We start from the raw sequence: 13,964 nt of genomic DNA, 5'->3' as shown, positions 1-13,964 counted from the left end.
TCCAGCACTCCTTGCCACATGCCTCTCTACCCTCTCTCTCTTCCGGGTCACAGGCCAGAGCCAACAGCGGTCGTTCTGCCCGGGCCGGGTGCAGAGCCACCTCTCTGGGAAAGCCACCTCTCTCAGAAGCCTGGGATTGGCTGCGGCCCCGCCTCTCTTAGGCAGCTGACCTCCAGGTTAAGTGAACAGGCTCTGGAGTCGCTCACATGTGGGTGGGAGTCTCCTGGTTGCACAGATTCATGTTAACCCGTTTCTTCCCCTTGAAAAAATATCAGTAATAATAGTACCTGTGCCATAGGATTGATTTGGAGATGGAAAAGGGTCATACATGTGAAGTGTTTAGCCAGTGCCTGCCTACAGTGAGCACTAAATTGATGGTAGTTATTTCCATCTTTATGATGAGTGATTAATTCAAAAATACGTGCGCTCCTGCCGTGTGGCCAGCCCATGCTAGGTTCTGAGATGTGAGTAATATTCAGCCTGTGCCTTCAAAGAGCTCAGTCTAGGGATGGGGGGCAGACAGAAACAGATCATAAACAGATGCAGATGGGAACAGAGGGCCTACGGTGTATACAATGCTGTGCGGAGAGAGGAGACGTAGATTCCTCTTTCTCCAAACCACCCGTCTGTTCAGCCTCACCTTTCTCAAGATCCAGCACTCCCACATTTTTCTAAAGATCTTATCTTGTCATCATGGAGCTGGGTCTTCATTTTCACTCCAACTCTGGGAGAAGGCGTGAGAAATTTCTGCTCTATCACGAATCCTCAAAGCATTATCAGTTTTTTAAACTCCCTTGTCTATCACAGAAAGTGTTGGTACTGGTAAATATTCACAATAGGATCTTTTGAAAAATATATTCCCTTAAAAGGACACACAAGCAAACAAAAAATATAAAGAAAACAGATCCCTCTACCCCCTCCTTTTTTTCACCAATGCAGAACCTGGGCCCAGAGAGGGTCGGTGACTTACCTTCCAGTCTTACAGAGAGCATGTGTTGAAACCCATGTCACCACTACCAGATCAGTGGCTGTCCCCGCTGCCTCATTAAAAAGATCTGGAAACAGCCCAAGTGCCCTTCAGTAGATGAGTGGATAAGAGAGCTGTGGTACATTTACACAATGGAATACTTCACAGCCATAAAAAAAGGAAATCTTACCTTTTGCGACAGAATGGATGGACCTGGAGAGTATTATGCTACGTGAAATAAGCCAGACAGAGAAAGACAATACCATATACATAGAATCTAATGAACAAAATAAACTGATGAACAAAATAGAAACAGAGGCATGGATACATGGAACAGACTGACAGCTGTCAGAGGGGTGGGGGAAAGGGAATGGACGTAAGAAGGTGAAGAGATTAGCCAAAAACCATATACACATAACCCATGAACACAGACTACAGTGTGGTGATGGCCAGAGGGAAGTGGGGCAAGGCTAGGTGGAGGTGGGCAGAAGAGGGGAATATGGCAACATCTATAATAGTATCAACAACAAAAATAAAGTTTGTGCCCTGGCTGGTTTGGCTCAGTGGATAGAGCGTCAGCCTGTGGACTGAAGGGTCCCCCAGCTTCGATTCCAGTCAAGGGCACATGCTGGGGTTGCGGGCTTAATTCCCAGTAGGGGGTGTGTAGGAGGCAGCTGATCAGTGATTCTCTCTCATCAATGATGTTTCTATCTCTCTCTTCTTCCTCTCTGAAATCAATAAAATATATTTTTAAAAATACTAATAAAGTTTTTTTAAAAAAACAAAAACAAACAAAAAAACACAACAACACTTGTTTCCCCCAACCTGGAATCAAACTGACATTCGAATCCAGATGGTGTCTGGATTTAACCCATTATGGGTCACATCTATGCACTTTTCTTTTTAATTCAAAAATATGTGCGCTCCTGCCGTGAGGATATGCTGTTGTGTGTATTTTTTTAATTGATTTTAGAGAGGGGACGTGAGAGAATGAGAGACAGAGACAGAGAGAAACATTGATGTGAGGGAGAAACATCGATTGCTTGCCTCCCCTATGCACCCTGACCAGGGATGGAACTCACAACCTAGGTATGTGCTCTGACTGGGAATCGAACCTGCCACTTTTTGGTGTATGGGACAATGCTCCAGCCTCCTGAGCTACCCGGCCAGGACAATATCTATGCACTTTTGACTTGTATCACCTCATTTGCTTCTTCCCCCTACTTAGTGGTTAAGAAGAGTGGGTGCGATTACCCCCATCACAGACTAGGCTTCCCAGGCTTCGAGGTTCAGTGCTGGCCCCCCAGCACTGCAACGGAGTGTTTCTAACTCCAACCCCAATGCTCCTTCTGGCTACCCTGAGCAGGCGAGCTGTGCTGCGCGTCTCACGTCCTGGTACAGGTGGAAACCACCCATATGTGTGGCGAGTGAGAAAAGACTGAGCAATGTTCTGTTTCTGGGTTTTGCAGAGACATTTCTTGGAGACTTCTCAGCTCCAGCTCTGGACAAGATACTGGGGGGGGAAAAACCACGACAAAATTTCCCAAACTCTACAATCCAGAGAGGTGTTCACCTTTGGGAAAAACTCACAAAAGTGAACTTTCTTTCTTATCTCCCCTCTGCTGCCCAGGTTGGTCTTGCATAAGCAGGCTGCCCTGCCATTGGGTGACGAGGATGTCGATGTCGGGGATGTCGTAAGGGAAACGCTTACAGGCACTACAGGAATGACCTGGTGCCTCGCCCACCTCATTACAATTCTAATTGGGGTGTGTAGGAGAGGCTTCTATAAATGGTAAGGCGATCCTGGGCAGGCAGCTCATCTCCCCACTGCTCCCTGCCATTCCCAGTGAAACGCCAAGAAGAGGAAGAGGCAGCAGAAGGCGAAGCATGGCTGGTGAGTGCGTGACATCTTCTCTACCTGGTCCTAGCGGGAAGCCCGGCTCCTCCTGGGCCAGGGGAGAGGCCAGTGGCCAGCCCAGGACAGCTGCCCTGGGGGCTCCGGAGGCTGGATCTTCGTATGTTAGGATTCTGTTCTTTCTCAGTGGCTGCCTAGCTCCTCTAGAGTGGTTCCAGGGGTAGAACAGATGTGGGATGTAGTCCTGAGTAATGGACAGATAGTCAACATCCTTTAGACAGATGGATAAGCTTTGCTGTGTCAAGCCAGCTGGTACCTGTGTCCCGTGTTTCTCAATGCACTTTTACCAGCTGTCAGTAACATGGGTAAAGAAAAGCACATCTCAGAGCTACAAGGAAGTGAGAGCGTGACAGCCTGTAAATTGATTTAAAAGAAGCCAGCAGCAGCGCGGGAATGCTTCTAAGTAAACTACACATTCGGAAGCAGCGGCAGCCTCTTTGAACGCGACTTGATGAGCTGAAAGCTCCCAGCAGCAGAAGAGGCAGGTGTGCCAGACTCCCTACGAGCAGCGCCAGGGAAGGCGGGTGGGTAAGAACAGCAAGGAGCGCAGGTCCTTTAGCTCTGCGGTCACTACGGAGGATTCGGGCTCTGATTAGACAGCCCCCTGCTGGGCGGCATGCTAACTATTGCCGTCCTGGGCCTAGTGCATTGCCAAACCCCCCAAAAAAGGCACGAACCAAACCTGTAAAACATCGTGAATGGTGGTTAGGGCCTCAGGAAGGTTTGCCAAAGAAATCACTGAGCATAGTACAAAAGGTGAATGCAGTTTCCTTCAGGAATCACCAAGATCAGGACAGGGCAGCAAAATGGACACCTCCCCTGCCCCTTTCCACCCCCCCCCCCCCCCCACACACACACACACACACACATTTCCTCCAGTGAACATGCGGCAACACGCTAGGTTGCTAAGGAGAGGAGCTTTGGATCCTGTAGACTTTAGCAGAAGGAGATGTCAGCTGTCACCTAGGCCATCTCCCTCCCCACAGGGGGAGGAGGCATTCCAGGAAGGTCTAGAGCTGCTCGTGAGCCACATGTGGCTCTTTGGCCCTTGAGTGTGGCTCTTCCACAAAATACCACGGGCGAGTCTATTCTAAAGAAGTGGCGTTAGAAGAAGTTTAAGTTTAAAAAATTTGGCTCTCAAAAGAAATTTCAATCGTTGGACTGTTGATATTTGGCTCTGTTGACCAATGAGTTTGCCGACCACTGGTCTAGAGACTTACCAGATCACTCTGAAAGTGGGTAGCAGAGCCCAGACTCGGTCCCAGCAGCACCCTGGCCACTGTGTCCTGTTAGCAGAGCTGGGTTCATCCAGGACACAGCAAAGCAACGCTGCACCTGGTTCCTCATTTGAGCTCTACCGGCGGTCTCTGCCTTCCCTGCCAGCGCCGAGCCCCGGGCTCCGGTTGTAAGATGAAGGGGCTTGAAATAGATGGACTTTCAGGTTCCCTCCAGTCGTGGCGACGCTCGCCTTGAGAAGAAGCCAGGGACAGAGAGCGATGGGCCCCAGCAGAGCTCACCCCCTGGGGCCTGTGCAGGGCATGGGCCGTGGATAGGTGGATCACCCTGTGCCTGCCGCTGCGCTGCCTGCCGTGAGCCCTGCTTGTGTGCCAGTGCCTGTGAGTCAGGAGGTCTTAACCTCTTAGAGCTCAACATCTAAGCCAGCCAGAGACCTTCTGAGGTCACAACCCAACATAGACAATGGCTGGTTGGGAGGAAATAAGTTTTTAAGAAGGCGGGGAACAGACCAGAGAATCTTTATTCCCTTCCATTTGCCAACATGCAGTTCCTAGCTCAGCTCCTAGTCGCTCAGCCTGCAAGTGCTCAATCAGTGTCTCTGGAGTGAATGAATGTATTCATTGGACACCCAGGAAGAGGGGCCCCGTGGGTGCAGTGGAAGGCGGAGCTGAAGGAGCTGGGTCTCTGCCTGGCGTGCTTGGACAGGAGTAGTTTGTGGCATGAAGAGTGTTCTGGGCAGTGGGGACGGGAGGTGGGTGGGTCAGCTGGTGTGACCCAGGGGACTAAGGGGTCAATGTGTGTAGGTTGGAGAGAACTGTGTCCAGTTCCCAATTTAAGCTTCTTGCTGGAATCAGTGGGGGTTCAGTGACTATGCCTCCTGGTGGAGAGGGCAGCTGGGCTGTGGGTGGGGCAGTGGGGGTGCAGGAGGGCCTGGCAGTGTTCTGCATGGAGTTCAGTTGACCTTGAACACCACCATCTGAACGGGGTCCACTGATAGGCACATTTTCTTAATAGACCTGCGCAGTTCACACCTGAGTTGTTCAGGGTCAGCTCCTCAGCTGGGAATCCCTGTGTGCAAAGGTACATGTGTGTTTTCAACTGTGAGGGCAGCCGGCACCCTTCCCCCAGCCCTGCAATGTGGCACCCTCTGTCTGCTGCCCACTGAGTCGGCGCCCCAGGGTGGACGGGAATGCACAGACTCAGTGCTCACTGTGGAGTGGAGGCCTCGCTCTCCATCCCCACATCCACTCGGAGGCCCCGGGTCAGCGGCAGAGTTCTCGGGGTTCAAACATGAACCTCAGACCCTGCCTGCGGGAGGCCAGGACCTCCCTCCGGACTAACACTGGCCGCTGGGGCAGGTGGCTCCCTGCCTACTATTTTCCTGGGCAGAGTGCTGGCCTGGCTGCAGAGACTTAACCTTCTCGGGCCTCGTTCCTCAATCTGCGAGGACCCGCCCCATTCTAGGCCGTGGGTCTGCCACAAAACGTCATTCCTGGGAGCTGGGACACAGCGGCTCTTTCTCTCGGGGTCCTGCCTCCTCCTGCCTGGAACCTAGGAGGGGCCCCGGTTCTCCTCGCACTGGGCTACAGCTTCTTGGTTCAGCGGCCTGGACCCCAGCAAGATCTGTGGTCGCTCTGAAAGCAGAGAGCGCCCTGGGCTCGGAGGCTCGTGGCTTCAGGCGCTCAGCATTTGTAATGGGACACGCTGCCTGTCCTCCCCGCTCCCCACCCCAGTCCCACCCGCTTTCTTTCCTCCGGGGCAGCAGCTGCTCCCAGGTCAGCGGACACAGACCTGCCAGCAGCTGCATGCACCTGGAGTGAGGGCTGCCCATGCTTCCGCCTGTTCCCTGGGATTAGGACAGACGGGGGCGAGCCCAAGGTTACAAGCACACGTCCAGGGATGAGCTCTGGCTTGACTCTGAGCTCGGCCCCCCACTAGCTGAGTGATCTTGGACAGGTTACTTAACCGAAGTGTCTCCGTTTCCTCATCTCTAAAATGGGGTTATTGTGGAGCCCACCTCACAGGTGCTCAGTCGCCACAACTCATTAATTTGGGGGAACTTTTCATCAGCCTGAAGAAAAACCCTATGAGATGAAGTCCATTTTCTAATCGAGGGCGATTCTCGGGGGGACCTCTCCCACTAAGAGCTCCCCTGCCCCCTTGCCAGCCCCATCACATTTCCAGGTCCCCGGTGAGCTGTTTTTGTTCACCTCGGATCACTTCTCCTCCATTCTGCCTCCACCCCGCTGGGCCGTGCTCCACGGGCAGGGCATCACTCTCCTCCCCGGGGCCCACATGCCGGCCTGGGGTGTGAGCTGAAGGGAGGAAAGTATTTTCGCCGTCACTCAGGATGGAGGAAACGAGGCCCCAAGGTCTGGGGTAGGGGCTGAGAGATGGGCTCACAAAGAGTCGACATTCTCCTTATGTTCCTCCTGTGTGAAAAGGAGGCAGTGATTCCCCGGTCCCCCCCCCCCACCCCGTCCCCGCGTCCCTCCCCTCCTCCCAAACACACCCCACCTCCTCCCAGATTGCTATGTGGCTCAGGTGAGATAATTAATCTGAAAAAGCTTTGAAAAGTGTAAAATGATATATCAACCTAAGGTAGTCATTCTCTGTCCTGGGTGCTTATTAGAAACACCAGGAAAGTTCAAAATAAAAATACCGATGCTGTCCCGAAGCCAGAAATTCCGATTTCTGTCCCGAAGCCAGAAATTCTCATTTAACTGGCTCAGGCCCATCCAAACTCCCCAGGTGCCGCTCAGGTGCAGCGAGGGTGGGGACTTGTCCAGGAGTCCTTCTTCCTCCCTCTGCTCTCCCCCGGACCATGTTATGTTGAGACAGGCAGTGGACGAGGGATGGCCCTTTCCGGCAGCTTCCTGGAGCCATCCCAAGTGATTGCCACCCCAGCCACCTCGGTTGGCTGCAGGGTGGCAGCTTGGAGTCATATGTGGTCAGACAAAACTGGCTTCCAGTCTGGGCTTGGGTCCAGGCTCTGCCTGAGTGTGCGATATTTGGCAAGTGATGTCACCTGACTGGACTTTCCAATCCCTCATCTGTGAAATGGGAATAATATCTCATAGGGTTTTGGACATAATGCAAGTAAAATGCTCATCACAGTACCTGGCACAGCAGATGTCCTCAATGGCAGCCCCAAAAAACCCTCAAACCCTGCTGTGTTGCTTTTGTTGTTACGTGTGGGATCCCAGGGGGCTTGCACCCCCAACTTCTGGAAGTCCAGGTGCTAGTGATGAGTACATGTTGGATCTGGATAATAACCCCACAGGATGTGCAGGCTTCACTCTCTCCTTCTACAGATGGGGAAAGTATGTTCCGGAAACACTGAGACCCTGCCTAAGGCCTCAGCCCTCCAGACAACCAGTCCAGGGCTCCTTCACTCCATCCCAGGGAGCCTTACTGGTTCCTCACTCAGCCACTACCTGAACCCCCCAGCTTCTCTCCAACTGGGTACCAAGCAATCCTACCACTTGTGCTGCACAGAGATTGCGAATGTCTGAATGTGGGGAAAAAATAAAGGGAATGGCACAGGCCAAAGAGAGAAGGAAGTGGGAGGGAGCAGAGAGGAAAGCACCTGGTTCTTGGGGCTGGTGGTGGGGCCAGCCAGGAGTTGGAGATGTTCCACGGGCTCGGGGGGCATTGAGAATGACTCATAGACCCTCAGTTACCAGGATCTAAGACCCAGATTCTGAGCCAAGCTCTGCTGCTAAACTCCCATGTAACCTCAGCAGATGGTTTCCCCTTTCGGGGTCTCAGTTTTATTACCTGTAATATGGGAATATCGGATTACATCACTGTTTTTCAAGCTGCCATGTGTCACCCATTAGTAGGTTGTAAAATCAGGTTAGTGGCTTATGACCAGCAATTAAAATGAAGTGGAAGAGAAAAATGTCAGTAGGAGTTAGTGCTGTCCTGTGAAACTTCATGTCAGGTATAGTCCCCTGTATAGAAACACTGTGCAAAATGTACTTCTTAACGTGGTCTCTAAAAATGCTAAAGACACTCGGCTGGACTTTTAGTGTATTTATCAGCCCTAATCAACTCTAGAAATCTGTAAGATACAAATATGTCTTTGTCTAGAGAAGAGACACAGGGAATAAGGTCTGGGCAGGTGGGGGAGACGCAGGCACTGGAGTATCAGTTATGTCATGTTGGGCCATCTGCCAGCAACTCTATGCTGTGGTCCTCTCAGGAAGGGCAGGTGAAAACCCCAACCACTCACCCACAGCCCAGCCCCACTTACCTGTCTGCTGTAGGTGATTCAATTACAGAGTCAAGCCAATAAGGATTGAGACAGCTGACTAGTAACCCCTTTTCACAGTCTGGACTCTGTTCTGTGCTTCTCGTGTTACCCCTGCCAAAGGTGGACCCCAGAACAAGTTGGGGGGTTACATCATCAGGTATATGTGAATGACAGTGAATCTCCAAATAGCAATGGCTTAGGGAAATAAACGAGATAGAAGTTTCCTGTTTCCTTACGTAACAGGGGTGGATGTAGGCAGTTCTGGGCAGAAAAGGCAGCTGCACATGCCCCAGGGGCCCGGGCTCGTGCCGTCCCCACACTGCTGTCCCCAGGGCATGCCTGGTCCAGGATGACCACGAGAGCTCTGTCCATATCCCTCCCACAGTCCAGGCGGCGGGATGGACGAAGAGGGAGGTAAGCAGGCTCAGGGTATTTGCCAACAATTTTGAAAAAGAAGTTTCTTCAAAAGAATTAAAAACAGGTATTCAAACAAATACTTGCATATAAACGTTCCTAAGAGCCACTGGGCTCTGGGAGGAAAGGGCGAAGCCTCTGCCATTGGCTCAGCTACAGCAGAGCGTGCATAACCCTGGACAGAGCAAAGAAGGATGTGGACCTGTTGAAGGGCAGGCAGATGCCACTATAGATGTGGAATCCCTGCACCCCTCTTTCCTTACCCATGTGTTTGGCAGAGGCTGTCTGGGGAAATTCTTTCTGCTCTCAGAGCTCGTGTCTGGACTAGTGAGCTTCGCCTGGAAGAAGACACGCATCCTTTTGCGTTTGAGCGGGGGGTGAAGAATCTCTAGAGCAAGCAGGTCAAACTCGCGGCCCACGGGCCGCATGCCTCATTTATTTGGCCTGTCTTAGCCTTGACTTTGACCTGCTTGCTCTAGAGCGTTCATGTTATCTGAACCCACATGGTCCTAGGGCTCTTCTTTTTTTCTCAAATAAGACAAGAAATTCAGTTCCACCAAAGGTCAACGTGCAGGGATGCACAGCAGGTGGTGAGCAAGGCTGGGGAGGAGGCAGGCGTTTGAAAGGTGGGACCATTGCCCTAGATGGAGACAGCCCAGATCTTAGGCACTCTCCGGCAATTCCTATATGTGTAGATACTAGTTCTCTCTAGGGCAGGGGTTGGCAAGTCGCGGCTCTCGAGCCACATGCAGCTTGCGAGCCTCGGTTTGCCACTCTGTTGACTAATGAGTTTGCCAACCACTGTCATATACTACCCTTTACCTCTTTGCACACAATATGCCACAATTGCCTAATCCTCACAGCTTCCAACCACACGGTAACATTTAGTCTAGCAGTGGTCGGCAAACTCATTAGTCAACAGAGCGGCAAACCGCGGCTCACAAGCCGCATGTGGCTCTTTGGCCCCTTGAGTGTGGCTCGGTGTTAGAACCACTTCTTCAAAATAGACTCGCCCAGGCCGAAAACCGACTTCTGCGCATGGGCCACGAAGTTTCAATCGCACTGTACGTGCGTGCCCGCACGTGGTATTTTGTGGAAGAACCACACTCAAGGGGCCAAAGAGCCGCATGTGGCTCACGAGCCTCGGTTTGCCAACCACTGCCCTAGAGAGAACTAGTATCTACACATATAGGGGTTGCCGGAGAGTGCCTAAGATCTGGGCTGTCTCCATTCGCTATTTATGTCCAGGAACGTTCATCTTCTCCCCTCCCTCCCTCTGTCCCTTCATTCCTCCGTGTGTCCTTCCCTGAATTCAATCGATACTTGTCAATTGCATGAATGTTTTTGTTTCTTTGATTTTGTGAAAAAACTTAATGTATTCTTTCAATAATTACTTGTTGAATGAATGAATGAATGAATGAGAGGATGTGTGAATGAATGAATCTTTAGTACCATGAGCTGGTAGCAAGACCACCTTCTGAGCACCCCTCTCCTCTCCTGTAGCTTTGTTTGGCTCACCACCCCAGAGGGGCTGGATTTCACTTGAAAGAGTATCTATGATGACTCCTCTGCCCATCTCCAAAGCTGCTGGGAGGGGAGCCCCCAGCCCAGGCCTGCCCCGGAGCCACACTATCTTCGCCTCACCTTTCTCTTGTGGTCAGAGCCTTTGCTCTAGCCAAATGACACACCTGCTCTCCTGTGCCTTGGACTCTCTTACTGTTGTCTGGGATGCAGGCCGCTCCATTGCACCTGACAAAATTCCCTCTTCCTTCAAGGCCCGGCATCTTCATGAAGCTTTTTCTAATTCCTGCGACTGAAAGTGATCTTTCCCGCCTGCATCTCCTAGACACCTTTTACTGGGGAGGTCGGATTTACCCTGTTCCATCATTCAGTGTCTTACTCACTGCTGAAGCTCTTAGAGGGTTAAAACTTATTTTCATACTTTTTACACTGCCAACATTGTGCCTAACCCAGTGTCCTGTGAATAATAGGTACTCTCTCTGTATTTATTGAATAAAGGCCCCATATTCACCTTTTCTTATGGACTAAATCTTGAGGTGTAGTCGTGATGGTCATTGTATGACGTTAGTTTTTGTTTGTTTGTTCATTTAACTCCTTCATTCCTTTGTTTACCAAGTTGTCCTAATGTAGTCAACAATGTGCTGGGCTTCAGAATACAAAAATCAAGAAGGCGCATTCTGGTGAAGAGAGACAGACACATGTAAAGAGAAGTTGTGCCTGGTGCTGGGATGTGCCTCCACACTCGCATAGCTGTGGTCTCATCATAAAGACAGAAAAATCAGTTTGGTTTGCAAAGGCACGGATGATGAAACGTCTCAAACATAACTCAGAGGAATAAAACTCTTTAAAGGTTTATGTAGACTAACCTCCTCAGACCTCATGGTACCGCTCATAAACTCTTCTCAGTTTAGCCCCATCACCTCCACAATCAAGTGAGAGGAATCGGGGAGGGGCCGTGGATGTTGAGGTGTTTGCATTCGGGTGTCACCCAGAGATCTCATGGCCTTTGACCTGCTCCTCTACACTGCTCTTGCCAGTGAGTGTCTGAAAGTACAACCTCTAGGCCTACAAATCCTGCCCAGAGTCATGTTATTCTCCCCAGCATCAGAGGCCAAGGCCAACACCAAGGTGTTGCGCATATAAAGCATAAAATACACAAATAAACATTTGCTGGATGTTGGAGTGGGAAAAGGCACTGGGTGTCTAGCAGATGCAAAGGGAAAAGCAAACAAGCCAAACCAGGGTGGTGGCATTGAGAAAAATAGCCTCCTCTCCATTCCACGTGAGCCCCCATCCACCAAGGAATGGTGCTAAACGTGGGCAGAATGTGGGCGCTCTGGTTACACAGCTCTCCTGGCTGGTTGGGCAAAGCTACACGGAGCACCTGGCCAGTTCCTTGAGGGCTGAGTGACAGCTGACTAGGCAGCGGGGTCCGAATAGTGTATGCAGAGGTTCAGGTTCAGCTGCGTGAAGGGCAGAGGGGAACCAACCGTTGGTGAAGTTCACAGTATGTTCAGTCAAGTTCTTTGTATTTTCATGTGATTTTTTCCTAGAAGTTTGGCTCCTCCCTGACTAGTCCTGCCTAAAAGCTATCCCTTTGGCCATTTGTACCTTTTCCCCATGCCACTATTCCTTGCCTCTCAGGGCCTAAGGTCTTCTCTTTTCTGTCTCACAGATTTAAAACCCCAGAATATCAACTGGCGGACGACTGCCAATCGGCAAGCGCACTACACAGACAATTACAACAGCCAGGAGCTCATCTTGCGGCGAGGTCAACCATTCACTTTCTCGCTGACCCTCAACAGAGCTCTTAGATCTGGAGAAAGTCTGGGGTTCATAGCCTCCACAGGTACGTGCTCACTGCTCCTCCCCTCCCCCACATACACCTGAGTCGCCCGTGGGGCTGTGCATCCAAGAGGTGATGATGGTGACACTGGGGCCACTGGGCTCTGGGCTCTAGCCCAGCTCTGCCATTGACTCTGTGTGACCTTGGGAAAGTTTCTGCCTGTCTTTGAGCACAAGAATCCTGGTCTTCAAGTCAAGAGGAATTTGGCCTACGTGGGCTGTCTCTCTAGTTGCTTCCGGCGCCATAATGCGGTGCTTCCTTGGATGAGCCCCTGGAAGGGCCCCTGTGGTTGTGTTGGAACCTGATCTCGCCCCACAGTCCAGCCAGTACTCCTTGGTTTTCACTGACCCCTTCCTCTTTTACAGGGCCCTCCCCCTCAGAATCAGCCAAAACGAAGGCTGTGTTTTCACTCTCCAACGGGACGAGTGGGGGCAGCTGGTATGCACAGCTCCTGTCCCAGAGGGAGAGTACGCTGAACATCTCCATCTCCAGTCCCGCCAATGCGCCCATAGGATGGTACACGCTGAACCTTCAGGTCTCCTCCCAGGGCAACGACTTTACTCTGAAGCTTGGGATGTTAATACTGCTCTTTAACCCCTGGTCGCAAGGTAGGCACCGAACCCCCCACACTCCCAGCATCAGATAAGCAGTGCCCATGGAAAGGAGATGAGTGGGGTGGTTTTCATGGACTCGGGTTTGATTAGGAAAAGTGTGATCGATATGGAAAAAAGCATAGAAACTCTAAGTCAGAAGCCATAGGGCTGAGTCCCAGCTCTCCCACTTATCCAGCTGTGTGAGTCTGGACAGTCCCTCTAATCTTTCTGAGCCTCAAATTATTCACCATTAAATGGACATCCTGCTATTTCCTTTGTGGGTATTGCAGGAATCTCATGATCTTGTACAAACTGCATAGCATGATCTAGATATATAAAAGGCTAATATGCAAAGTGTCCCCTCGAGAGTTCGACCAGGAGACCGGGAATTCGATCGCTCGCTATGATGTGCACTGACCACCAGGGGGCAGCGCAGAACCTGGCGGTGACCATGGGGCGGGGTGGGGGGGGGGCACTGAGGGAGCAAGGGAAGGAGGAGGTGGGGAGGTGGGGAGGCGGGGAATCTGATCAGCCCTGATCGCTGGCCAGGCCTAGGGACCCTACCCGTGCATGAATTTTGGGCACTGGGCCTCTAGTGTAATTATAAGGGACAATGACCACAGTACAATTCTGTAACAGAGATAGCTCTTTTCCTAAAGGAGCAAGTGTATGATTCCTGGAGTCTCATTTTCAGACTCTCAGATATCCCAGCTTCTCTTTCAAACTCATAGTTCCCACAATACCAGTCGGAAGCATAATAGCCCAAGGCTTCCTTCCTTGGTGGAGGTTGGGGGAAGGCTGCAGGTATGACTTGCTCCAACTCTCAGGCCAGTATTCAGGAGTGGGAGGAGGACTTCTCTATAGCTCCCTGTAGGATCTAATCCCTGATATCTGATTTTTATGTCAAACAGCGGATAGTGTCTTTATGAATAACCAAGCTGAGAGAGGGGAGTACGTTCTGGAAGATTCTGGCTCCATATTTGTGGGAAGCACAAATCGAATTAGCATGGTTGGCTGGAACTTCGGACAGGTAAAAAGGCCCTAGGGACGCTGCGGGTAATATCCCTATTGTGCAAGAAGCTCAGAAGCTGGCCCCACAGATAGGTGGAAGTCCCCAAATCTATCTGTTTGCCTGCCCTTCTATTCATTCATTCAGAAAACATTTACTGAGCATCTACTATGTACCAGACCCTGGTTGCACAGAAAGGATACAG

General features: G+C 51.2%; 1 protein-coding gene across 1 annotated transcript in view; it reads left to right on the top strand.

Moving 5' to 3' along the window:
* The first annotated feature begins 2,732 nt into the window (after positions 1-2,732).
* Positions 2,733-13,964, top strand: part of TGM3 (transglutaminase 3) — a 37,676-nt gene continuing 26,444 nt past the window's right edge. Inside the window, exons 1-4 of the mRNA XM_079784948.1 lie at positions 2,733-2,861; positions 11,987-12,160; positions 12,523-12,765; positions 13,662-13,780. Of these exons, the coding sequence (XP_079641074.1) occupies positions 2,855-2,861; positions 11,987-12,160; positions 12,523-12,765; positions 13,662-13,780 (543 nt within the window). The 5' untranslated portion in view covers positions 2,733-2,854. The remainder of the gene's footprint in view (positions 2,862-11,986; positions 12,161-12,522; positions 12,766-13,661; positions 13,781-13,964) is intronic.

Source organism: Cnephaeus nilssonii (genome assembly GCF_951640355.1).
Source record: "Cnephaeus nilssonii genome assembly, chromosome: 11".
In the NCBI taxonomy this organism is placed as follows: Eukaryota; Metazoa; Chordata; class Mammalia; order Chiroptera; family Vespertilionidae; genus Cnephaeus; species Cnephaeus nilssonii.
This window is presented reverse-complemented; position numbering and strand designations above follow the sequence as displayed.